The sequence below is a fragment of the Fistularia commersonii genome, chromosome 1 (genome assembly GCF_037954325.1).
Source record: "Fistularia commersonii isolate RoL2024-O1a breed Wild chromosome 1, RoL_Fcom_v1.0, whole genome shotgun sequence".
In the NCBI taxonomy this organism is placed as follows: domain Eukaryota; kingdom Metazoa; phylum Chordata; class Actinopteri; order Syngnathiformes; family Fistulariidae; genus Fistularia; species Fistularia commersonii.
Window position 1 is genome coordinate 5,190,246 of NC_141284.1, and position 25,556 is coordinate 5,215,801.

The following is a 25,556-nucleotide window of genomic DNA, read 5'->3' on the forward strand; positions in this document are numbered from 1 at the left end:
TTATGCAACACTTTGTGTTGGAGACCCTGATCAGAGAAGGCAGTGAGAAATACCCGGGCTTACTCACGAACCAGATTCAAGCCACTTTATATAACGATAGTTTCCCCATGTTTGAACCCAAATATAGTGAAAATTAACTTAAAAACAACCTTCCCCACCACCGCCGCCGCCTCCTTCCCCCGACTGCATATCAATCCCGTGACCCATTCATTTCATAACCCTCCGGCACGACACCCTTCCAAAACAAATCCGATTAGCTGTTCTCTCAGGCTCTGGGAGGGGGGGGGGGGGGGTTGGACTCCTTCAGCCCCCCCCCCCCCCTCCCCGAAAGAAACTCCAGGCTGTGGTCTGGATTTCAAGTCTGGCTAAAAGAGAAATGAAAAATCAGATTTTGTACAGTTTGCTGATATTGGTTGCTTTCGACCGCAGCCGCCACTCCCTTGGACACAAGGAAAATTAAGAATAATGTAAATATGTTTATGATTTATTTTGTTATTCGGTTTGTCATTACTCAATTGGAATCCCATCATTTTTACTTCAAATTATAACAAGGTAAAGTCAACATGAAGACTGGATTGTTTGTTTTTATCATAATATATTTTTCAATGAAATAGGTGCATTTGAAAATATTATGACTGTGTGCCGAAAGGAATTTATCATATGCAAATATATACAGTTGTGTATACATGGTATGATCTATTCTCATCAAAATTAATGTCTAATTTATTCTTTTTTGTGTCGCTTTATTCCACTAAATTTGTGACAGCGCGTTATTTGCAATGAGTTGCATTTGGAAATCAGAGCTCGAAAACGTGTGTATTATATCAAGAACTCCGCCCTCTCTCAAGAATTCAAATAAAAGCTTTGCGCTCCACTGTGTCCCCAAATGGACACATTGTCTTTTTTAACAGTGCTGTATTTAAAAAAAAAAAAAAAACAGAAGGAGCATAACAATCACTTTTTCTCCTGCTGGCAATTCCCGCAGGTGAAACAGCAGATCCATCAACCAATTGTGTGTGTGTGTGTATGTGTGTGTGTGAAAAGGGATGGGTTGTGTTTCCTCAGCTGATCTCAAACTGTTGATGGTCTTTGCCTGAATATATCAGGATATTGAGTTGAGCTGATAGATACAGTATATTGCCATATATTGCTATTGATCCGCATATACACCAGTTTCACCACCTGATTCTCACTGGGTGTTTTTATGACCCTCTTGTGACGTCAACAACCGTACCTTGATCCTCCTCCATCTGTAAGTTGCTCTAGAACCTTGTTTTCTTGAACCAGGAACTGACGCCGGAGGTCCGTCAGAAAGGGGCGGGTTTGTATGAATGTGTGTGTGTAAGCAAATACTCTAATATGTAAACCAATTATCACTTCTCTGTACACACAGAAATGTGTACACACCAAACCAAACACACTGGGTTCAATAACCACTTCAGATGCGGAATCAATGCGGTGTTGGAGAACAGTGGAGTTTTAGTAAAACCACAACGGGTGTTCTTCATCACTAACCAGACCACTTGGAGATAATCCATATGGTTTAACTCAAGGTGGAACAGAGGTCAGCATTGTGAGTGAGCAGGGTCTTGGTTCTCATCCAGTTCCGATCTTCTGGCTTCTCATTTTGGGTCTTCTCCATGTTCTTCCTAAGTTCTCCAGGGTCCCCATCTTCCTTCCAAAGTCCAAAAACAGATAGTAGTTTCGCTGATGACTCTCAGTTGTCTGTAGGTGTAAATGAAAGAGCGAATGGTTGGATGTTTATTTGATTGACATGTGACCAGTCCAGATTAAGCCCCGCCCCCTTGTCCCACTGTCAACTGGGATTGGCTCCAGTGTCCCTTAGCCTATGAGCGGTTCAGACAAAAGCAGTTCAGATTATGTATGGATGAATTAAATGTGAATGGAGTAAGTACAACTTTTTGGATTATTTTAGTTCAGCTTTAGAGCAGTAGTTATGAATTTATGTGCAGATTAAAAAGTTCAACTTTAGTTGACCCCCCCGTCCACCCCACCCCACCCTGTTGCTTCCTCTCTCAAGTAAGAACAACGTCTCAGACTGAAAAAAATACACACACAAACAGACCCAAATACAGACACACACACATTAAAGGGCATTTACTTTCAAACTGGGGTACGAGTGGCGCTTGTCTTTGCTTTAGTTTAAGTTTTCTTTCACAGAAAAAACAAGTAAGTAAGTAAGTATGTTACAAAGAGATTAACTGGAATTAGCAGGAAGTAAATCTGAGTAGAGTTAACAGCGGGAGGTGTTTAATAACTGAAAAGAACATCTGATTGTCTTTTTTTTTTTTAATTCTTTCCAGGAAGTAGATCGCTTTGGTCATGGAACGAGTCAGTTATGTGTGGAGTCACACAATTGTTGTGGAGCTCAGATTGTATTAACCATTCCCACCATGTGACCAACCCAGATTATTCTTCACATTTGTCAGTATCTCAAGTACTAACTCTTCTGAAGTATCTATTGAGTATTTAATATTGTTTGTATACCAATGTAATATCGGCCTTTTTTAGGGTTCTTCTCTTTTCCCGATTGTATGGGTTTTTAAGTCATGTTTTAAAAATGGTAAAAAGTACCATCAGATGATTTTTGTGTGTACTTAACATACAAAAACTCATATGAGCAGTAGTATTACTTATTACTCACCACAATGAGTAAAGATTTATGTATACTGGATGTGATGAATGACTCAACAATGTCATATTCTGGGTTCTCCAGTGGTTCCAAGACAGTGTTGTAACGCTGGGGTGTAGTTTACTGTGGAAATGCAACTGGGTGTGTCGGATTTTGTCAATAAGTCAGTAATTACGGTTAAAAGAAGTTCTGTTTTTCTTCTTTGTTATATGAATGTTGTGGCCCTTTCAGATTTCTTTGACGCTCTGCGACAAACAGTACTGATAGTAAGTGAAATGTACACGTGGGAAGTGTATGAAAGGTACTCTCTGAACAAGGGGTTGTATGAAAAATAGCAGTATGTTTAGGCCAGTTGGTTCTGCCTTCATGTTCCTGTTGCTAAGATCAGCTTTGAACCTGCTAGCAGGATAGTGGATGTAGATTATGAATAAATTAATATGCGCACACTGTGTCAACTGATCTAAAGAAACCTTATTGTGCCATGTGCAAAAATGCACTGTAGTGCTTTGCATAGGATAGTACATTGGAACCTTGACTTATGAGTTAAAATTGGTGTGTGAGAGATCATAGCTCAATTGGCCCATATATCAACTTCAATTTCCCCATGAAAATGAATTAAAATGCCATGAGTCCATTCAAGACCCCTAAAAAAACACAACTTTTTTTGTGACATGTTTTAAGTAATGATAAATGCACTCTATAAATAACAAAGAATGTATGAAATAATAATGCATGTGCAGTAAAAGAGAGTGTAAAGCAATGAACTATTAAGTATTTAATTTCTGTTCATTAAATGTGAAATCTGCAAATGTGGCAATGGCGGAGATCGGTGGAGGAAGATGGCGGAGTTTCTCATTTCATTTTCTATCACTTAACTTACTCGGTACAATGCATTGCTAAATTTAACTTGCACACGATGCTCAGTTTAGCGATGGAGTGAATACTAGTCCTTTTTTAAAATGATCAATCCATTCCTAAACGGCTTTGAATGACTCTACCAATGCCTTTTTTCGTGTTGTTGCCTCTGGCCTTCTAACTATCTTTGTCTTTTTCCTTTTAATTAACCTTAATGGCTTTTGATACCTGTCCTCTTGCCCTGCGCTGCTGCAACACTCCAACTTCCCCAATCAGGATCAAAAAAGTCTGATCCTGTCTTTTCCCATCCTACTCTTTGCGGGGCGGCCCATCTGACTGTTATTAAACGCTTCTTTGACAGCGGTGGCCATGTTTCTGTGGAACGCTCATCCTGTTTACTGATAACTCAGATCTCAGCTTGTATCACAAAGCAAAAAAATCGACTGAGAGACAGCTCTTATCTCAAAGAACTTGTAAGTTGGGGCACTCGTAAGTCAAAGTTCCACCGTACATCCATAGTATGGCATGTAAGCTGATGTACCACATTGGAACATGATTATGTAAGACTACGGTGTTCCACTGACAGGGAATATTGTTACTGCACATTGGTTCAATTGATATCACAATTGGGTTCTTGGGGCGGTCACCATTATGGATGACCATCGTTCTCCTTGACCTCTCTCCTCCTGCCCTCGACAGCTTCGTGAACGCTTGGAGAATGGAACGGAGCTAGAAGCGGTCCTCGAGTGCTCCCAGGGTTCTCCAGTGACAGAGCCCCACAGAAGAAGGGGTGGGGGTGGTGACGGTGCCGACCAGTCCAGTGGAAGGTAAAATCCACCAGTGAAGGGGGATTGGATGGATGGTTGGGGGGGGGTTGGGTGGGAGAGGCTCTCAAGAGTCCTCATCTAGTGGGATTATAACTACTGGTCTGTAATTGTTCAGGTCCGTGGTGGCCTTTGGTATGAGACTGTTCACCATAGCCTCAGTGCCTCCCTGGTCCCTTCACTCACCTGGGTCGGTAGGGGGGGATGGGCGTTGAGTAGGGTTGTGATGGCGGGAGGAGGGGCAGTGAGAACAGGGGGTGCAGGCAGGGGGTACAGGAGCAGGAGCGACTCGGCTGGGGGAGGGGCAGCTTGCCGATTCAATCTATTGAAAGTCTGAGATCATTCAGGCACCTCTAACACCCCGTCAGCAACCTGGGATGGACCCTCTGCTGCAGCTTGTTTTCCCTCTTTTCTGCAACGCATGTTCCTTCATCCTCCTGCACACTGTTTACATCCTCTTCAATATAAATCAATTCATCAAAAAATTCCCAACTTAATTTACTTTTCAATATTTGTTGTATTTTAGAGTTTATTCTGCTTGCTTTTATAACTCTTCATTCTGCTCTTCCTTGCATGATGCCCCTATTGACTCTCAAAAAATACATAGTATTTATATTTATTTTATAGATATGTAAATACATAGATTTATAAGTATTTCCTTCAAAGGTGGGACCCATTCATAAGATACGTTTCCAGTCTTCAGAAACCAGGTAGAGTCAGTACAGTTTCATAGTGTCTCAGCTCTGAGACTGTGAGCCTCAAGGCCCAATACCTGGTCTGCCAGTATGTCACCGCGGCAACAGAGAAATGACATTGCTAAACTCAGAAACTTAATCTGGTTCTTTTTTTAGGCCAGAGAGAAAGTGCCACCAAGGAAGTGAAAGTATTTAAAATTATGTTGTTGGTTGATATCCTGTTATGCAGTTGTTTGAGTCATTTGAATTGCTGAGTTGTTTTGCTCCAAGGCAGGTACTCACAACCATCGTCGTCCAAGGTCAAATTGGGGTCAGCTAACGTGTGTGCGTGTGTGTGTGTAGCCACTGTACTTGGAAGTTCAACTCAGCAGAATTCTGGTGTTTCATAAATACAGGATTTACTCATTTAAAAACATCATTAATATTACACATCTCACTTGATTCTAATGTGGACTTTCCAATAACATAAGACTGTAGTATCTAGTATCAGGCAATTGGATTACTTTCTCCTTGACGATTAATAGTGTTCTACTGTCAGTCCAAACTGTAGAAGTTCTACCTCTAGGCCCCCCCCCCGCCGTTTGCCCCTCCTTTGAGAACTAGAGCAAAGGTTAGCAGTGCGCCACTTCAGTCAAAACATGTCAGTCACGCAACTTCTGCTGCCATGTCATACCGCCAGTTCCGTCATGACCTTCAGGAAGTGAGAGCTGCTCGCCACCTCCGTTGTTTACAATGGCAAGCCTTCTTTATGTAAGAGCTTATGTCTCATTTTACCCAATAGTGCAGGTGAGACGCTAGCAAGTGAAATTTACAGACGAAAACACAACGAAACTGGAGGCGTTCGTACAAATGTTAGCCTTTTATTTAAAGATCTGTTTGTTATTGTTTTTTTTGTTTGTTTGTTTCAAATAGCAAAAAAATCAAAGTGGAAAAAAACAGAGACGCAAACAGATATGCACCATGATGTAAAAAATAAAAACGACAAGCGTACAACACATAGCTTCATTGATCCACAACTGGGGGAGACCCCACCGCCGTTGTTGTCGCTATAGTAACAGGAAGAAACACAAACAAAAGAGCCGAGGAACATTCAGATACCTTTGGGATGGGGGGGTCGTGGGGGGACGGTAACAGGGTTCAGCAGCGGAACCACCAAGCTTCTCTTTCCCACACCCGACTTCCTGTCGGACCACGGAGATACCGTGTAGTCAAACAGTGTGACAGAAAAGGCAGTGGTCAGTCACGTCGTGATTTGTTTTTTTTTTCCTCTCTTTCATTTCATGTCAAGTAGAAAAGTTCATAAAAAGTTAAGATCTACGCAAGACATCCTGAAGAACAAGGAGACTAGATACAGTAACGTTTCTCCTCAGTTTATGTGCTGTACGCCGTGGGCTCGTCGCCTTCCTCCTTCAGTAAACACGTGCGTACCAGCGCCTCAGACACAATGTACGGGTCGCAGTTGGCGGACGGGCGGCGGTCCTCGAAGTAGCCCCTCTTGTCTTGACCCACCGAGCGCGGGATGCGGATGCTGGCGCCGCGGTTAGCAACGCCCGCTGAAAACTCATCAATGCTGGAGGTCTCGTGGTGGCCCGTCAGACGCCTGGCGTTGTCCAGCCCTCCCTTGGGGTCGTACGCCCGGATGTGATACCGGTGCCTCTTGGACAGCCTCTCAATGGACTCCTCGATGACCCTGCGGGAAAGACGGGGGTCACAAGCGGAGCTGAGTGAGTTCACTTCAGGAATGAGGGTGCTGTGGCCAAAACCTTTGAGAATGGTTACAGTCTTACTTCAGACCACCCTCCTCTCGCATTTCCTTTGTGCTGAAGTTTGTGTGGCAGCCGGCGCCGTTCCAGTTCCCTGTGATGGGCTTGGGGTCGAAGGACACGACCACGCCGAAATCCTCACACACCCGGTGGAGGATGAAGCGAGCCACCCACAGGTGGTCGCCCATGTTGATCCCCTCACAGGGCCCCACCTGGAACTCCCACTGGAAGAGAAATAGAAACGCTGTTAAAACAATGCACCCTGCATACCTGGCAGCCATTAATCTCCAGGTGGGTGGGTGGGGGGGCGTACCTGTGCTGGCATGACTTCAGCATTGGTGCCACAAATCTGAACGCCGGCGTACAGACAGGCCCTGTAATGCGCCTCAACTATATCACGACCGTAGGCCTTGTCTGCTCCCACACCGCAGTAATAAGGACCTGAGGATGCAGAGAGGAATTAGGATTCCCAGTGTAAAACACATGTACAAGTAGTGACCTGATCCGACGGCTCTACCGCTTACCCTGCGGGCCCGGGAAGCCATTGGAGGGCCAGCCGAAGGGGTGCCCATCTGTGCCCAGTAGGGTGTACTCCTGCTCCATGCCAAACCATGGGTGGTTGTTCTCCACCATCCTCATGATCTGCTTGCAGGTGTGCCTCAGGTTGGTTTCTGTCGAGGGGGAAGCAGACGGTGGATACTGTTGAGTCAACTCCACTGAAACCGCACTTGCGGGAGCAGATCACAACAAACCTACGAGTTGAAATTCCAAGCCAGGCTGCAATTTACACTTCATGTTTTTACCGATTATCCAAAATCAAAAAGGCGTGATGTGTAATATGTGAAATAACATGGTAATTAACATTTCTTGATTTCATCCGATATCAAGCATCTTGAGGTCCTGGGGTGCAAAGTCCTGGAAAAAGGGGTTGGTGATAGAAAACTTAACTTTGGGCACGGGGGTGGGGTGCTGAGGTTAGACAAAGGAAAACAACCGCACACACACCTGCAGGCTTGCGGTTGTACTTGAGCACCTCGCACAGCACCAGCTTGTTGGGGTCCCTCCGGAAGGGGTCTCGGAACATGGCAGCGGGGATCAGGAACATGTCGCTGTTGGAACCCTCCGACTGATACGTGCTGGAGCCGTCGAAGTTCCACTCGGGGAGTTCTGTCACAAGACGGTGTGGATTAGCGGGGTGGGGGTTGCGGGGAGGGCAGTGGGGTTGTGGGGTGGGGTGCCCCCGGTACTACCTTCGATGGACTTGGGCTCAGAGTCCAGAGTCCGGGTCTTGCAGCGGAGACCCTCTCCGGAACCATCCACCCAGATGTACATGGCCTGGACTTTGCCCCCCTGCGGCAGATCCATGTACTGCTGCTTCACCACCTTGTTGAGCCGGGAACTCGCCGAAGTGGCCATCTTTGTTTGTCTTGGGGCTCCTCGAACGGGAGAGGGGCGAGAAGAAACCTGCGGACGGAGGCGATCAGCTTATGGGATGGAAAGATGGGAGGATGGATGGGCTGTGGGGCTGGGAAATAGCAGCATAAATAAACAAAAAAAAAAAAGCGTGGAGGGGAAAACAATACCGCGCCGGTACGTTACGGGCGAAGGAACCCCGCGCGCCGAGAAAGAGGAAATCTCGCGATGAACTGCGCGACTCACCTGCGGTTAGGTGTAGAAGAATATGAGGGAGTCAAAGCGGCTTGTCGATGTGCTGGCGGTACGGCGGATTCTATTGTCACTCATTCCTGCTCCTCCAGCCGCCTCCACCTTGGATTTATAGCGCAGCCGCGACGTCCCCCCGCGGCCGCTGATTGGCTGGTGACGGAAAACGTGACCGGCCCGTGACGACCCCCTCACCCACACCCCACCCCACCCCGTTCGTCGCATGCTTACGCGGCCGTTAACTCCGCTCACATTAAAATACAAAAATTAATTGAATTCATATTTGTTGAAATTAATTAAACTAGTCTCTGATAAGGGTTTGAGGGGTGTTGGGGGGGAGGGGTTGCTCACGGAGATGAAGTGGTAAACAAGTGGAGCGCCCCCTAGCGGCCGTTTGCGGCATGACACACGGAACAGTTTGTTCTCTCACGTTGAAACACACGCTTTCAATAAGCTCCCCCCCAACACACACACACACACACACACACACACACACACACACACACACACACACACACACACTCACACATTATATTTAATCATACATAGATATTATTGTCACGCCTGGCGTTTATTACGACGCTACTGACCCCCCCAATCGCACCCACACACGCACTCACACACAAACACTCCGAGGAGATAGCAGGGCTGTTTACATTGTCTCTTGGTTTATCTGGGAGGTTGTTGTTTACCGTAGCAAAGGGGGTTTCCTTGTTTCTTGTTTTCCAGTTACTGTAATACAACTAATATGAGGCCATGTCTGCCACTGTCGGGTCCGATGTTGTTTAGCTCACCTCGCTCCAAATCTGAGTGAACATTTTGTTTACCGTGTTGACACAGCTGTGCACTTGGCAAATATGGTAACCGGTTGAAAAATGCCTAAAGGTTCCGGGTATTATGGGGTGGCAACGGGTTAACCTGAAAGACAGGAGGTGAAAGGTGAAAATACTGTACGAGGCGGGATTCTCAAAAGTGACAGAACTATCTATGATAACGGAAATAAAAAATAAATATAAATTGTTAACCCGGACCCAGGCATGAAATCGTTTTTTGTATTTTGTATCAGTCACCGTTTTAGCTAGTGTCGATTTATTTTACTTATTTACATGTTGAATTCTTTAATTATTTCAAAATCTATGCCCTTGTGCTATGTGTGCCAAATCGCTAATAAGACTTAAGTGTTGTGAATTGAAATCAAAATTTAGAATTAAAAAAAGGCAATTTTACATAAGGGTGAGAGTCAATGTTACCGGCATTACTCAAAAATACCTCGCCACAGGTGAGATCTCATTCCTCAAAGTGAACGTTGTCCGTGCATTGCAGACCTCCACGCCACCAACAGAAAAAAAGAACGGAACAAAGGTAAAAGATTTTCTGTCATTGGATTATGGGATAGTATGTGTAAAGTTGTTTCAATAACTGTGATTTTTTTTTTTGGTGTCATGCATATTAGAAGAGTTTTTATTTGTTTTTCTTGCAGGCACAAACATCCATTCAGATGCGTTCTGTGACGTCACAGGACCGACACGCTGCTCCCCATGGCAGATGAGTACAGTTTTGAGTCTCTCTCTCTCCGTCTTTGGCCTCGCTTGGAGTGTACAGGATGAACAGGCTATGCAGAGAATAGACTGGCTGCACTGAGGAGGAAGTGGAAGCCAATAGAAGTTTCATCTTTAAGCTCTCTTGCTAGGGCCGTGTCGCAATCGTGGCTCTGACCATTCAGCCTGTTGTGTTAGATCGCTGGCCAGCCTCTGGTGTGTCTGACCACAGCGCCTGATACTCAAGCCCTGCGTGAACTGGCTTCCTGTCACATGACTTATGAGAGCGAATGGCCCAATCGAAGGAGATTCACAAAAACAAAAGAGGAGAAAAGGAAGAAGTAGCTATAAAAGAGCTAACAGAAACATCTGTCTTACCTTTCACACAGCTGGACTGTTTACAACCAACATGAACTTTGTAGCTCAACTGTGACATCTAGTGGCAAATCTGGGAACCTGCAGACAGAGATTCAAAACTGAGTCCCTTCTTGAGACGGAAAACCCTCATTGAAAAAATGTCACTTGTCATTTATATTGATCTCAATTGAGATTTCGCAATTTTTGCTCCGTAACCAATCAAGACCGTGGTGAGGTGTGCAGCAGGTGTGATGGAAGAGTTCGAGGCAGAGGTGGTTGTGCATGAAGGAACGGCTCCAAGCCCTTTCTCGTTTGCAATGGTGATGGACAGTCCGATAGATGAGCTTGGACAGGGATCTAATGATGTTTGCAGCACATTCATGTCCTGGTGCAGGACATGTATGTGATCTGTGAGAAATTGGTGAGGTATGTTGTAGGTGCGACAGAGAAGTTCAGGGTCGAGGTGGGACTACATCAGGGGTCAGCTCCTGAGCCCCTTCTTGTTTGCAATGGTGATGGACAAGTCCATAGATGAGCTTAGATAGGGTTCCAATGGTGTTTGCAGGACTTATTTTTTCTGGTTCAGGACATGTATGTGAGCTGTGAGAAAGTGGTGAGGTATGTTGTAGGTGAGACAGAGAAGTTCAGGGTCGAGGTGAGACTACATCAGGGGTCAGGTCCTGAGCCCCTTCTTGTTTGCAATGGTGATGGACAAGTCCATAGATGAGCTTAGACAGGGTTCTGATGATGTTTGCAGGACTTATTTTTTCTGGTGCAGCACATGTATGTGATCTGTGAGAAATCGGAAGGTGTGCTGTAGGTGTATGAGACAAGTTAAAGTTGGAGGTGTTCGTACATCTGGGGTCAGCTTTGAGCCCCATTTTGTTTGGAATGGTGATGGGGAGGCTGACTGATGAGGTTAGAGAGGAATCTCCATGGACCATGATGTTTGCGGATGACATCGTGATCTATAGTGAGATAGGAGCGTCAATGAGTCCACCGGAGGAACAGCACATGTTGGATGTTCTGGAGATAAAGTCAGATTGAGATGGTTTGGATGTGTACCGAGAAGGGAGAGTGAAATTCTGTTGTGAAAGTATGCTGAGGTTGGAACTTCCAGGCAGGAAGAGATTTACGGATGGAGGAAGAGAGGACGTGAAGATAGTTGGTGTGAGAGAAGAGGACACAGAGGAGAGGGTTGGATGGAGGCAGATGATTGGCTCTGGTGATCCCTGTCGAAGACATGGATGATCACCCCTGTTCCCTCTCAACAGAGTACCCTCTATTCCTAATTGACCTGAACTTCATCCCCTTCATCGCCTTGATCCTGGAGCCCCCTCACGTGAGCGATGGGACATCCTTAAGAACAACATTCCACTTTCGATATCCAGCGTAAATGATGAAAACAACAGCCTGGCATGGAGTTATTTGTTTATAATGTAGTAATAATATACTGATAATCATTGACGGATCAACGCGCATAGAACTGAACTTCTTGGCCTGAAATTCCAATTTTAGCCACACGGTGGCGCCACCAGCCCATATTTAAGAAAGCGAGAGAAAGTCAACGGGGAAGGAAAGGATTTGTTAAGAGGGCAGAGATCATCCTTACACAGTCTGGGTGAGATTATCTGATTATTAAATGAATAAATGAATGGAGTATAAATATTGGGCTATGAATATTAAGTCAACAACATCAGGGTGTTTCAAAGAAATTATTTATGTTAAAATAATCAATGATTGTCTAGAAATTGCATTAAAACAAATGAAAAAAATGTCCTCAATATAAGCAAAATATCAACAACTGATTATACTTTAGCAATAAAAGTGATCTGTGAATATGAAAGAAAATTTAACACAAGACAATAATTTAAAAAAAATAGTTTTGGGAAGGAATATATAAAAAATCTTGAAAAAATATTGACAAATAAAATCCACAAAAAAAAAAAAAAAATTGAATTTATGTAGAAAAAGTTAAAATCATGTAGAAATAACTTTAAATTCAAGAATGTGAAAAAGTGTGAATAAATCTATGGAATATCCTCCAGAAATTTATCTCAAATAAATTAAATTAATGACCTGAGAGCCAAAGATCTTAAAAGTCTTCAAAGAAAGTACCATCAAAATATTAAACACAAATATACTTTTATTGAGAAAGAAAGAGGTAACGAGCCAGAAATTCACCAAAATATCACCTGAAAAAAATGTATTCACTGAAACAAAAAACAAAGAAAATACAAAAGAACAGTAAAATCTCAGTAATTCCCCGTGCTTTTATTTTGATAGTCCAGATCTCCGCCTGGGTGGAGGGCCTGCGCCGGCACGTAAAGGACATTGAGAGTAAAACGCCGGCCTGATTTAAGGGAACTCCAAGGACAAATTCATTGCCCTTGTCATTTGTTCCGGCTTTCTCTCACCAGACTTGGAATACTAAATATTTGGGGGGGTGGGATGGGTGTGTTGAAGGCGTGGGTGGTGGTGGGAGGGGGGTTGATTTAAAAAACGATAAAGACGCACATAAAATAGAGCCAGCCGCGGACTAACACAAAATGCTAACTGGCTAATTTCTGCTCTAATGTTACCGCCATAAAGACCCCAGCACCTCCCCACCCCCAGCCCCCGTTTTAATTACGAGGCCATGAATAGACGAGCTACTACTGTTAAATAAATAACTTGAAAAGTATCAATTAGTATGCGGTGCAATGTCTAACATTATCGGATGATGAATCTACACGTTGCTCTGAATGAAGCGTTTCTCCTTCCTGGAGGAAGCGGGGGGTGGTGATGAGGTGGGGTGCCATTGTCCGCCTCTAACCAGGAACTATTAAGGAGCGGGGGGTTTGGAGCAGACCCCTCCCCTCGTATGTAGAATAAAAAAAGATTGTCTTTTTAAGCCTGAATATATTAGAGCGGCCACCACTTCCTGTTTTTCTTATTGCTTCTGATGATCAGGTGGGGGTTTGTATTTGTTTAAACTACCCTCCAATTGTCACAATGGAGTCAGGGCTCCCAGTCAATCAATCAATCAATCAATCTATCAATCAATTAGGTCACTTGAGGGGAGCGTGTTTTTTTTTTGTTAATGTTCACAGCGGACGGTTCTCGATGGCGGCAGCGGGTCCCGGCGAGGAGCACCACCTGCAGGCAGACGGAGGGTGAGGCGTCTCCCTGAAGCGCACTCTTTTAATTAAACAAACTGCTTTGGTGGAGGAAGGTGGGGGTGGTTCGCCAGGGAGGGGTTCATTAATATTTACAGACCCTGTGGGACCTTCGCCGCCTCGCCGCTGTAATAACACTGGTACTACAGATGAACGACTGCGCTGGGCCCGTCACATGACCCCGTACTCTGCGTTATCTGCTGCATTAACTGCAGGTCACATTATCAACATATTTTGCATTAACTGCTTGTCACATGATCACACTTTGCATTAACTACTGGTCATGTTATTTAACGTAATTAGTATTTACTCCTGGTCACATGATCACACTCTGCATTAACTGCTGGTTACATGATTAACATAATTTGTATTTACTGCTGGTCACATGATCACACTCTGCATTAACTGCTGGTTACATGATTAACATAATTTGCATTTACTGCTGGTCACATGATTGCACTCTGCATTAACTGCTGGTCACATGACCTCACTCTGCACAAACTGCTGGTCCCATGAGCAATATATCTTTTTTAACTGTGCATCACATGATCAACACGCTACAATAACTGGTCACATGACCATTATCAGGAGTGGTTAATGAGAGATTTAATTGGTTGGATGTCTCTGTAATTGACAGCTGACCTGTCCAGTTTAAACCCCGCCTCCTGCCCCAGTGTCTGCTGGGATTGGCTCAACGTTCTTTGCTTTTCTTTGTTTTTTTGTGTTTTTTGCAAAAACTGATGTTTTGTGTGTGTGTGTGTGTGTGTGAGAGAGAGAGATTCAGAGCGTAAGAACCGACTGAGTGCTTTTGACTTCTGGCTTCACATCTTCGTTCCTCTCCCTCTCCGACTCAGAGAGAAGTGTGTCACTTTGTCTCTTTGGCTTCTCCGCAGACCTCCCCACCCCCACCCCCGTCCCCCAGCTCTTAAAGAAATGTGTCTTACAACCACCCCGACCCCCCACCCCCCCCAGGCCCGCGACTTGACTCTGAAAGTTTCTGATCCCGATCGGAGGGCCCCCTCGAACATGTCGGGTAAGTTCGCAGCTGCAGCCTGCAGGGTGGGGTTGGGGTAAGGGGGGGGGGGGGGACTCAGATTGCGTTGTTCTGTGTTTTAAAGATTCTGGGGGAAGGTTTTTCTGAAAATAACATCCTCGCTACCTTCCTCCTGGTGGTGTTTTTTTTTTTCAGCGGGGGGGGTTGGGCGGCTCCGGAGCAGCTGCAGTTCGGTAACCCTCAACTTTGATTGCGGTGAGACTAGCGGGCGAGGGGCGAGTACCGCCAGCTCCTCGTTGCCTTCGTCACCGTCTACACCCTTGTCTCTTAATTGACAGAGAAGTAAGGAGAGGGATGGGGTGTGTGTGTGTGTGTGTGTGTGTGTGGAGGGGGGGTGTTATAGATTTCGGGTGTTATCTGTAGTCTAACACCCCCCCCCCCCCCCCATCCCTCCATCCCACCCCTCCCACTCCCCCAGTGCAGGAAACGACGACGTACAAGTCATTTCTCACTCTGGGTCGCTGTAGCGCCGAGCCCTCCGAAGTCAGGCGGCCCTCAGCCATTCCGGCTGTCTGTCGGGTGTCATCCTGAATCTGCGTCATGGCGGAGGTGGCGGTGGTGGCGAAGTTGGGGGGGGTGTAAAAGACAATTGCACAGTTTTTACATGCTACATTTGCCTTTTAACGGAGGGGGGAGCTGTCCCCCCCCCCCCCCCCCCAAAAAAAAGCCAAGGAGCTCCACAGCGATTGGCGGTGCTCATCGACACAATAAAGCGCCTGATTGGCGTGCTGCGCCGTCAGCGGTTACACAGGCATCCGGGTGGCGGCGGAGGTGGGAGGTGGGGGGGGGGGGGGGGGGCAGCAGATGGCTGTCTCGCAGGCACGCGGTGACAGGGGCCGAGGCTGTGTCAGACTCCGGCCTCGTCCACGCCGGCAGCCGCAACAGCAGAAGTTAAGAATAGAGGAAGTCCTGTCACTTTGCATGTAAAGCCCCCCCCTCCCCCTCTTCCGAGGGCTGACTACCCTCCCCAGGGTTATTGCCCCCCCCACCCACCCCCACCCCATCCACCCCGTCTCCCTTGGTCAGACGCTGTCACAGATCTGCAGCCTGGCAGCAGCGCCCCGGCCCCGGAGTCGACATAATCCAGTGTGGGAGGGAGCGGAGGACGCCGGCGGATTACAGTATCGACGCTGATATCATTAAAAGATGCTCTGCTGTCACATCCTCTCATGTTGCTACCGCTGGTCGGGGATGGAGGGGGGTTAGTAAGATGCAAAAAGGGCGGCGGGGGGGAGAAAAGGGGGTGGTTTGGGACGAGCCCGAAAGGAGGTTCTTGTGAGGGAGGAAGAAGAGGATAGAGATGAACGTCATGTTATTCAGAGGCAGCCTGTTTGTTTGTTTTTTTCATAAGAGAAAAAAAAAAAGACAAATCCGTTCAGTTTGTTCCCGAGGGGGAGGAAGAAGATGAGGCGGAAAAGGAGGTCATTTTTGTTATTATTATTATTAAATCATTTCTGTTTTTGAAGAGTTATGTATGCAAATTTAGTCCAATTTAAAAAAAAAATATATCAAAAACATTTTTTTTTAATACAACACAGAACCTGCAGTCATTTATTCTGTTTTTTTAATGTATCTTTCTATCAGTCCATCCATCTTGCAAAGTAATTTAAAGATAAATTAAATCAATGAAAATGCTATGCTCTAAAAATTGTGAGTGAAAATTGATCGATACGTAAAATAAAGATAATTTCATAAAAATGGATGGATGTGCGCCCCCAACACACTGCCCGCAATCCATTTCCGGTCCAACTCGGTCTGATTCGTCCTGCTCCACATGTTGAACCTGATTTGAAAAGAAAAGGTGATTTTTTTTTGGCGGAGAGGGGGTTCAAGGGGAAGGGTGCGGTTGGGGTGGGATTGGGGTGGGGGTGGGGGTGTCAGCAGCTGCTTGGAGAAAAGAGAGCAGACAGGCATGTGACGCCAGCGCCGAAAGGTGAGACAACAATGGCAAACACCTCCGCGACAGAGCCGGGCAAAGTCTGTGCCCGTGTTTGTCACGTGTTGTTGGGCTTGACGGGCTCCTCAGCCAGAATCACTGCCCTTATTTCACACACACAAACACACACACACTTGTAAATACTGCTGCTTTTTGTTAAGTCCTGCCGATAAAAGAGCAGAGAGATGGTAAAATAAAAGCGGGACAGATTGAATAACTTTCCTTCCTTAGATCACGCCCCCCCCCCCCCTCCAGGATCTCGTATCTATTTAATTTAATTTATTTTATTTTTCAAGAGAAGTGACGCAGCATGGATGCTGTAACCACGGCGCCCTGAACGTGACGTGCCATTGGATTCCGTTTGATGCAAGTAGGATGTGATGCAGAGTCTGTTCTGTATTTATGAATTAAATATTCTGTGCCTCCACTTGTCCATCTCTACAACCATTCTGCTGCATGACATTAGCTAAAATATTAAAGCTTAATTTTAAAAAATGTATACATGGGCACTTTTGACCATTTAAAAGTATAGTACTGAGAGTACTCAAATTGTTTTGCTTACAATTGCAGTTTAAAAATTTGGCACGTCAATGACTTCCTGTTTGGAGTATAGCGGTGCCTTGGTATTAGCTTCTTAACATTTCGGACAACCAGGTTGTTGTTGGGCTTGATCAGATCTGATGATATCATCATGAATCAATAACCGCTAACTTAGCTTAGCTGCTAAAAAGGTCAACCACAGCGGGGCAAGGATTTTAGCTTTTCGGGATTACTGACTCAGTTTCAACTCTAATTCAAGATCTATTTTATCACAATGGAAGATTCATGGTTTCATGGACAACTGTTGGGTTTGTGAGTTCTCCGCGTTCTTCCCAAAGTCCAAAAACAGTCAGTGGATTAATTGAAGACTGACTTGATGGTGCAAATGAGAGGCTGAATTTTCGGATGTCTCTTTATGATTGACAGCTGACCTGTCCAGGTTAAACCCCGCCTCCTCTCCAATGCCATCTACGATTGGCTGACACCCTCCAATCCAGCGACCTCCATGACCAGGATAAGGTATGGATATTGAATAAACATCAAGGGTTATTGTTTCATCATTAAAACACCGAACTTGATTGGCCCTATTTCTGCAAATTGCATGTGGATGTTTATTTTCTGATTGTGTGACGCAAAAGTGTTAGTTGTAATGTGTGTGTGTTTGATTATTTTCAAACACCAGTTTATCCATGAATAGCAAGATAGAAACGAGTTTTATTTCGCTGGACGTCTGTTTGAAATATCCGGGAAACGTCAAAAAAAAAAGCCAAAATCAATTTGATTGTAAGGGTGTCCTATATATCTCCGATACGGTTTAATTAAATGACACCCAGTGATTGAAAAAGATATAGTTTCAATTAAGGGGCTTTAATTGAAAAAGGTCATTTGAAAAGCCGAGTGTTCTATTATAAATTCAATTACTTTCCTGCAGAAAAAAGGAACACGGTATAATTCTTCATAATGGACTCTGGGATGTAATAAGTCAGCCAATTAACAGTTCTTTATTTGATTTAGGTAGATTTTATGATCTTTGTTCACAGCATCAATTAGGCGGAGCGCTTTGCGTGGGCGGAGGAGAGAACCCCCGGCTCATTACCGCGTTCCTTTCAATTACCAGACCAATCACGCATCTGGGTCAGGGTTTTCAGCCTCACGCAAAGAAACCCGGCTTTGGGGAAGGAAATGTGACATTGAGCCGGGAACAATACGACACGGGTAGCCGTTGTCGTGTTCCCCCAACGACCGTTTGTTCTTCTGTAAAATTCGATGTAGAAGCGTAAGGGACAAGTTAGCGTCACCGCAAGACGGTTCGAGGATCGCTGAAGTGGATGAGAGGGTGAATGGGTGGATGTGTTTAGATGATTGACAGCTGACTCGTCCAGGCTACACACCACCGCTCGCTACCAAGGACAGCTGTGATTGGCTCCTTGAGCAGAATGAATAAGTTAATGACACGGAAACAGTGCAGCACCATAGTAATAATAAATATAGAAAATACACATTAACACTAAGTAAAATACACAAAAGACACATGCATATGTCGGAATACACACACACACACACACACACACACACATACACACACAGGTTTATTCACATGTAGAAAGTACACACACATGTACATGTGCAGAAAACACAGGTTTAAATACTATCAGGACCACACACACACACATAGATACAGGTTTAAATACTAACACACACACACACAGGAAACACACAGGCAGGTATAAACACTTGCACACACACACACAGACACGCACACACACACACACACACACACAGGTTTATTCACATGTCGAAAACACAGAAAGTACACACACATGGACATGTGCAGAAAACACAGGTTTAAATACTAACAGGACCACACACACACACACACACAGGAAACACACAGGGAGGTATAAACACTTGCACACACACACACACGCACAGAAAACACAGCTCAATAATTAGTCTTGTAATTATTTGGTAGTATTATGATGAAAAGTATGAATAGTAGTACATTTTATTGTATCCACTCATTCAACTATTTATTTCCAAACTGAGGCATAAATTCTGTTTCAGATCCTGTCGCCCTGAAATACTTTCAGTTATCACATCACGCAGTAGCATAGCTCTCTTTTTCCCAAAATACTTCAAAATATCAAAAAGCAATACAAAAATCTTCAGTCTGTCAGATTCTTTAGCTGCAGAGCAACCAAATGATACTGTCAGGTCCATTTATAAATGTGGAAAAATTGATGAATCATCAAATGAATCGATGAATATTAATGTGTTGAATTTGAATCCTGGAAAATGAAAAAACTCAGTTTGGAATCCGTCCTTTTTCCGCAGAGCGATTTATGTTGATATATTGATTCCCTTGCTTTTGGTTTTCGCAGCAATCACACATGACACAAGGGATTCATCTGCCGAGTCTTTGAACGTATCGGCATGAAAACACCCGACAAAATGTCCGGAACCGGCGGGATTTGGTGACGAAGCTCGCCCGATTGGGAACGACTGACAGCCTTCCCTGGAAAACAGGCCTTCTCAGGAGAGGTCACGGCCCTCACGCTGCGGTACAACTCTTTGTCCAACAGGGGGCAGTGTGAGCCAGGCTGCCACAGAAGCAGGCCACATAGCTGCTTTTACTTCCAAAACAACAACAAAAACAACAAAATGACCATCAGCAAAACAACAATGGTGAGTTAAATAGGTCAACCAGCCATATTTCACATGAAACACGGGTGTTAATAACCGCGTAATAGACGTCTGCATCTCCACCCGCCAATAGGATTCGCTTTTGCGTGATTGGAGTTTGTGGTGAAAAATGAACAAAAACAACAAAAAAAAAACCAGCATCTTCACTTCGAAGAGGCACGTGTGCTGCAGATCACCAGCTGTGCATATTTTTTTTTTGTTGGTGATGCAATGCCCTACACACACACACACGCGCGCACAGAGTATGCTAAAACCACTAACTGCACATTTCCATTACACTTCCTGGGAGCAGTGCAAGGGGGGGGTTATTAGCGCTGCATAATGCAGGTCTGCAGCTCCATCACCTCCAGAGGTGGAGGTGGCAGAACTGTAAGCTCAGAATTTGAATTTTAAAATAAATTAAAAAAAAAAATGGAATAAAAAAAAGGAAAGGTGTTTCATACCTGCCCCTTTTTGTTATCATATATCCACTTCCTGCCTCCTCGGAGTGCGGTTTTGAGCATGTCCTTGAATGACCTTGAATGACCTCCCCATCCTCTAGATTCTCTCCTCGAACCAATCGTTGCACATCATGTTTTCAGTCTCGGCCCTGCAGTTGAAAAGTACGTATGAATTACATCTGACCTCCCCCTGTCCCTCCGGCGCAAAAACCCCACCTGTGATAAAACACTGACAACACGGTCAAAGGGTCACTCTGTAAATAATGGTACGACCCAACGTTTGACATTCACTCAACAAGCTTTCACTCTACAGACCGGCCTTTGATAGGGTATGGAATATATTTAAATCCAAAAAAGTAGAATCAATAGAGACTATAGTGCAATTCAAATGTACATTCTGCATACTTGTTCAAAATATATTAAATAGCAATAAAACATAATTATTCGGAATGGTCTCTGCAATGCAATAAGCCAGCCAGTTAACAGGTTTTTAATTAGATTTGGTTAGATGTTTATTAGATCAGAGCACCTTGTGTCACAATGGCGTAATAACATGATAATAACATAATTCCACATGACAACAACAGTAATAAGATTACAATACATGACGGATCGGGGTGGGTGGGTTGGGTAACATGACCTATACCACGCAGCTTATTACTGTCCCAGGTATAGTTTTAAAAAGCATCACAATTTGGTTCTTAATGAAATTCCACTGCAAATGACGCGGAAGTAAAATCTTAAAAGTAAAACCAGAAACGACATTCCCTCTTATTTATGAGAAGGTGTGGATTTCTATTTGCGCTCCTTATTCAATCTCTAAACGGCAGCAAAGACTCTGCCTCCATCGCTGAACAAAGACATTACGACATAAAAGCATATTTTAGATATATATATAAAAAAAAAAGAAGTATGGAAAACTGAAACTGTAAAATCTTATCCAATTATTTTTATCATTCCTTTTTTTTTTTTTCTGTCTGGTTGGCTCTCCTCTCTCCAGTCTTTGAAGCGTCTTGGTTCCAGCCTGTCCGTCAGAGTTATGCTGCAGCGGGAGATTAAGACTGCATGTTTGCTGCTGCGTTTCTATCTGCGTGTGTGCAAGCCGAGGCTTTATTTTATTTATTCCCCCCCCACCCCGCCCCCCCCTTTGCTCCCGCCTCGGGGAGCCCCCGCTCCGGCGGTGATTGATGTGCTCCTGTTGCTGACCGAGCGGAGGCCGGAGCGCAGGGACCCGCCGAGGATGATGTTTATTTGTGGTCAGGAGCGCCTCGGTCAACCCCCCCCCCCCCCTCCGACCCCCTACTACCACCACCCCCTACTCGTCAAACATCTTAATCCTCACAAACACGGCTTTGGGTCTGACTTTCTCCTGCGGGAGGACAAATCGACCCCCCCACCCCCACCCCCCGGCCCCCCACCGCCCCTTTCCTCCTGCTGGTAGGATGATGAAGTGAACGCCGGGCGACGCGGAAAATATTAACATCACTGTCGTCAGAGCAGCTTTCGTTTTGTGTATCAGGGTTTCCGCTTGGGGGGGGGGCACATGACGGACACTCAGCAATAAACCGAGGAGCCGGTCAAAAATCCACTCCCGTCTCCGTCATCGCCACCTCCCTGCTCTGACCTGTGATTCCCCTCGGTCCTGGATCCCCTGACGTCCCCTGAAGGCATCTATGAATCTTGGTCATATTTTGCCTTTTACTATTCCTTTAAGGGTATTCACTGCTGGTTTAAGGGTATTTTGTGCTAATTTATTGGCGTTTTGCGTTTTAATGGACTCCTGTTCTGGTTTAAGGGCATTTTCTGTGCATTTAAGGGTACTCTGTGTTGATTTAAGGGCATTCTGTGTTGATTTAAGTGCAATCTCTACTTGCCTCAGGTGTCATTTTGTCTTGATTTAAAGGCATTTTCTGCCGGTTTAAGGAAATTTGCTGTTGATTCAAGGGCAGTCTTTACTGAGATAAGGGTATGTAGTGCTGGTCTAAGGGCATTCTGTGCTGTTTGGGACATGTTATGCTGGTTTGATGTATTTCCTTATTGATATAAATGAATTGAGCAATATATCGGCATAGAATATTCTTGCAGTGATACTAAAGCTATTTTAGTGCGGCTTTTGAGTAACTCTGCTCCTTTAGGGTATTTTCTACTGATTTGAAACTATTTTCTTTGCTCCTTTGAGGACATTTTGTGCTGATTTTAAGTCATCTCAGTAATCTCATTACCCCAAGCAATTTTGTGTTGATTTCAGACTGCAGATATTCTAAAATATCATTTCCAATTCACGCAGAGCTGATGCCACAAGTTGCTTCCTTGGACATGAAGGAGATACCATGTCATGGTATCTCACAGCGGAAAACAAATGACATTGATCCTGATGGTCAAGACACATCTTTCAATCCCCCCCCGCCTGGGAGGGGGGATGTTCTCAGGGACCGAATATAGCAGTGGACCGCGCAGTCTAAACACTCAGGACTTATGTTACTGTGGGGAGAGCACACACACACACACACACACACACACACACAAACACAAAGTCTCTTTGATCACGCTGGGTTCTGGATGAAGAATGCTTTTCGTATGTGACATTCTGGAGCACCTCAAGGAAATGAGGGGTCAGAGGTCAGCTGGCAGGCGGGTCGGGCGGGGTCCAAACCTCCCTCCCAGGGGTGGGGGGTGGGGGGTCAAAGCATGAGCTTTTTGGGGGGGGGGGGTAATTTACATGACTGTATGTAAAAAAGCTATCTCACTCCAGTAAGAAAGAAGCATAAATACTTTCAGCCAAATTTATTAAAAACTGCTAAAGCTGAAAATGTGTTCTGCCAAATACATATATGTATTATAACATAATGTTTTGTCCATGTCAAGCCTGTAGGATGAATTTTGAGGAAATAAGGGAGATCGTTTTCGTTTAGGATGTGTGAATGTGTTTTTTTTAAATAGTTTTTATTTTGTGCGTTTTAGACCAAGTACACAACATTTTAGATTATAGTTGTGATTCAAATGCGATAAAATCTACATTTTCGTATTTGAAATGTAGTGAATGAAGTAGTATCCAATGCAAGTTGAAATCCCTTGGTAAAATACAAGCACTTCCATATTGGTGGGGTTAAATTATGCTCAGATCCTGTAGTACCCAGTAGTAGCAGTCAAATACTTTCATGAAACACTTAAGAAAAATCGTCTGTCACTTAGTAGTACTCAGATCCCCTTTGTAAAAACAATGTTTGAAAAAGTACTCAGATCCTTTAGCGTGTGGATTCTTTAGTAAAGCAGAAAAACTGCAAAAGGCTGAAGCAAAATCACAGAATCTGGACAAGGAAAATTCACTTAAGGAATCGTAAAGAAAAGTATCGTGTAACATTAACAGGTACTACTGCAACAAACACAAAATTGTACTCAGCTACACGAGTACATCTAATTCTCCCTTCTGGGTGAATGAAACCCACTTCAGCTTAGTTTGCCCTTATTTTTTTTTTTTTCCCCCAGCAAAGTGTCCTTAAGGTTAAGGGCAAAAATATGCCCTTAAAATTTTTTCCTGCAGAATGTTCCTCAAAGACGCTTCCTGGTGGATAAGGGTGAGATACTGTTCAGAAACCGGATTCAGCCGGTTAATTAGACAGGGGGAGGGGGGGCGGGAGGGGGTCTGGTAGATTCAAAATTAGAATAACACACTCACTGGATAATTTGTTTTCTCACAGTGTGTGTGTGTGTGTATGTGTGTGTGTGTGTATAGTGATTAAAAAGATAGTAAGTTGCCAGAGAGAATTATCATCAGTACGTGATAAGTACAATGAAGTACTTCTTCTCCCTGTGAAGTGAGTACAGCGATAGCTCAACACATCCAGTAAAAACTTGGCATGAGGCGCCGTTTGTGTGTGTGTGTGTGTGTGTGTTATCCTGTCTAAATCCCAAGGGGGGAGGGTAAGAAATGGAAAGTTTAGTTTTTGTTCCCATGATAGGATTATATTTTTGCTTGTAAATAAAATAATCCGTTGCTTTATCACAAAAACATTACAAGAGTGTATCACTGTAGTAATATATATAGTCGTAGTAGCGCTAGGAGTTGTTATTGTAATAGTAAAAATTAATACAACTTACTGTAAATACTATTATTACTATGTCTAATTTCAATAAGAAGTTACTACGATTCCCACTAACAATTTACTAACTCATCTACTACTATTGTCTTACCTCAACTACTACTACAAATAATAAATTAGTGGAACTAGTAGTTGTAGTATTGTCACTATGGCTATGAAAATATTACTACCACTACAACAACTGCTAATTCTGCCACCCCTTGATCGTGTACTAATTTGTACAGCACTTTGATGATAAATATCAATATTATCATTATTATTACTACAAATAATTAACAACCACTCCCTGTACTACTGCATCTAATGACAACAACAATAATAATAACAACTAATGCTACTCCTCCTGAGAGTGAATGACAAGTTTATAACCAGGGAAATAGTAATATAACAGCCACCGTCAGTTAACATGGACTTTAAGTTAAAATATGCCTACTTTGTTCTTGAACCCCCCACTGGCCGGGCCTGGGCATCTCTTTTAATCCGGGTACTTTAGGAGGTTACATTTTCTACCGCTGTCTGTCAGCTTGACGTGCCCCCCCCCCCAACACACACACACACACACACACACACACACACACACACACACGTGCACATATACTCCGTCCCAGCTCAGGTTTCATTTATTTTAAAAACGCCATTTCACACATGGCTGACTTTAACAAGGTATTACGGGGAGGGGGGCTGTGGGGGGTTGGGCGCAGATATAATTTTTCACGGCAAAAATACAAGAAAAAAACGACCAAATATTCGAAACAGCAGTATATAAAAGGGGCGGGAGGCCTGGCGCGCGTGAACGGATGTCTCCTCTTCCTCCTGGATATGACGTACATTATCTAGATTGGAAATTATCCAATCGGTGGATATTTTATTAACCAGCTCGCTGCCTATTCACTGCAAATATATTTCCGTTAATGTGTATTTTTGCTTCACCCAAACATCAAAAATAAACTAATTTTACTCTGCAACTAAAACTTAATGCAGTATTTTGCACAGAAGTCATTCATTATCAACAATTTTTTATCTCTTTCAGATGTAATTTATTACATCACAGTATTTCTCTGCAAAGAGGAAATAATCCCATTATTTCTCTGCTGCTAAAAGCCCTTGTTTGAAATCTTTTGTGTGATTTTGCTTTGAATTGCATGAATATATAATATTTACGTGAAACACCTTTTTACACATTCCTCATAAAACTATATACAAGTATTTTTATTTAAGATACTTTATAATATTTGCACACAATCCATTATCCATATTTATATATATAATTATATAAAC

General features: G+C 44.0%; 1 protein-coding gene and 1 long non-coding RNA gene across 3 annotated transcripts; one reads left to right on the forward strand and one right to left on the reverse strand.

The window, feature by feature from the left end:
- Nucleotides 1-5,871: 5,871 nt before the first annotated feature.
- On the reverse strand, nt 5,872-8,589 carry glulb (glutamate-ammonia ligase (glutamine synthase) b). 2 transcript variants are annotated; one of them, XM_086145392.1, is made up of 7 exons: nt 8,450-8,589; nt 8,041-8,254; nt 7,796-7,957; nt 7,315-7,461; nt 7,104-7,231; nt 6,815-7,014; nt 5,872-6,717 (listed from the first exon to the last, which is right to left on the reverse strand). In XM_086145392.1, exons 2-7 carry the CDS (start codon nt 8,204-8,206, stop codon nt 6,399-6,401), a joined length of 1,122 nt encoding a protein of 373 aa, XP_086001518.1. In that variant the 5' UTR covers nt 8,207-8,254; nt 8,450-8,589; the 3' UTR covers nt 5,872-6,398. The 2 variants fall into 2 exon arrangements, with proteins under 2 accessions (XP_086001518.1, XP_086001528.1); XM_086145402.1 differs by having other exon boundaries at nt 8,041-8,315; nt 8,450-8,554.
- A 5,874-nt stretch (nt 8,590-14,463) lies between these two features.
- On the forward strand, nt 14,464-19,519 carry LOC147237208 (uncharacterized). The gene is made up of 3 exons (XR_015106045.1): nt 14,464-14,538; nt 17,462-17,554; nt 19,417-19,519. It is a non-coding gene; the product is annotated as an uncharacterized LOC147237208 (long non-coding RNA).
- The last annotated feature ends 6,037 nt before the right edge of the window (nt 19,520-25,556 follow it).

Coding starts and splice junctions, on each gene's coding strand:
- glulb (XM_086145392.1), bottom strand. CDS start 8,206: ATGGCCACTTCGGCGAGTTCCCGGCTCAACAAGGTGGTGAAGCAGCAG. Junction 7,958..8,040: donor TGAGCCCAAGTCCATCGAAG/GTAGTACCGGGG, acceptor GTCTTGTGACAG/AACTCCCCGAGTGGAACTTC. Junction 7,015..7,103: donor CTGAAGTCATGCCAGCACAG/GTACGCCCCCCC, acceptor TTTCTCTTCCAG/TGGGAGTTCCAGGTGGGGCC.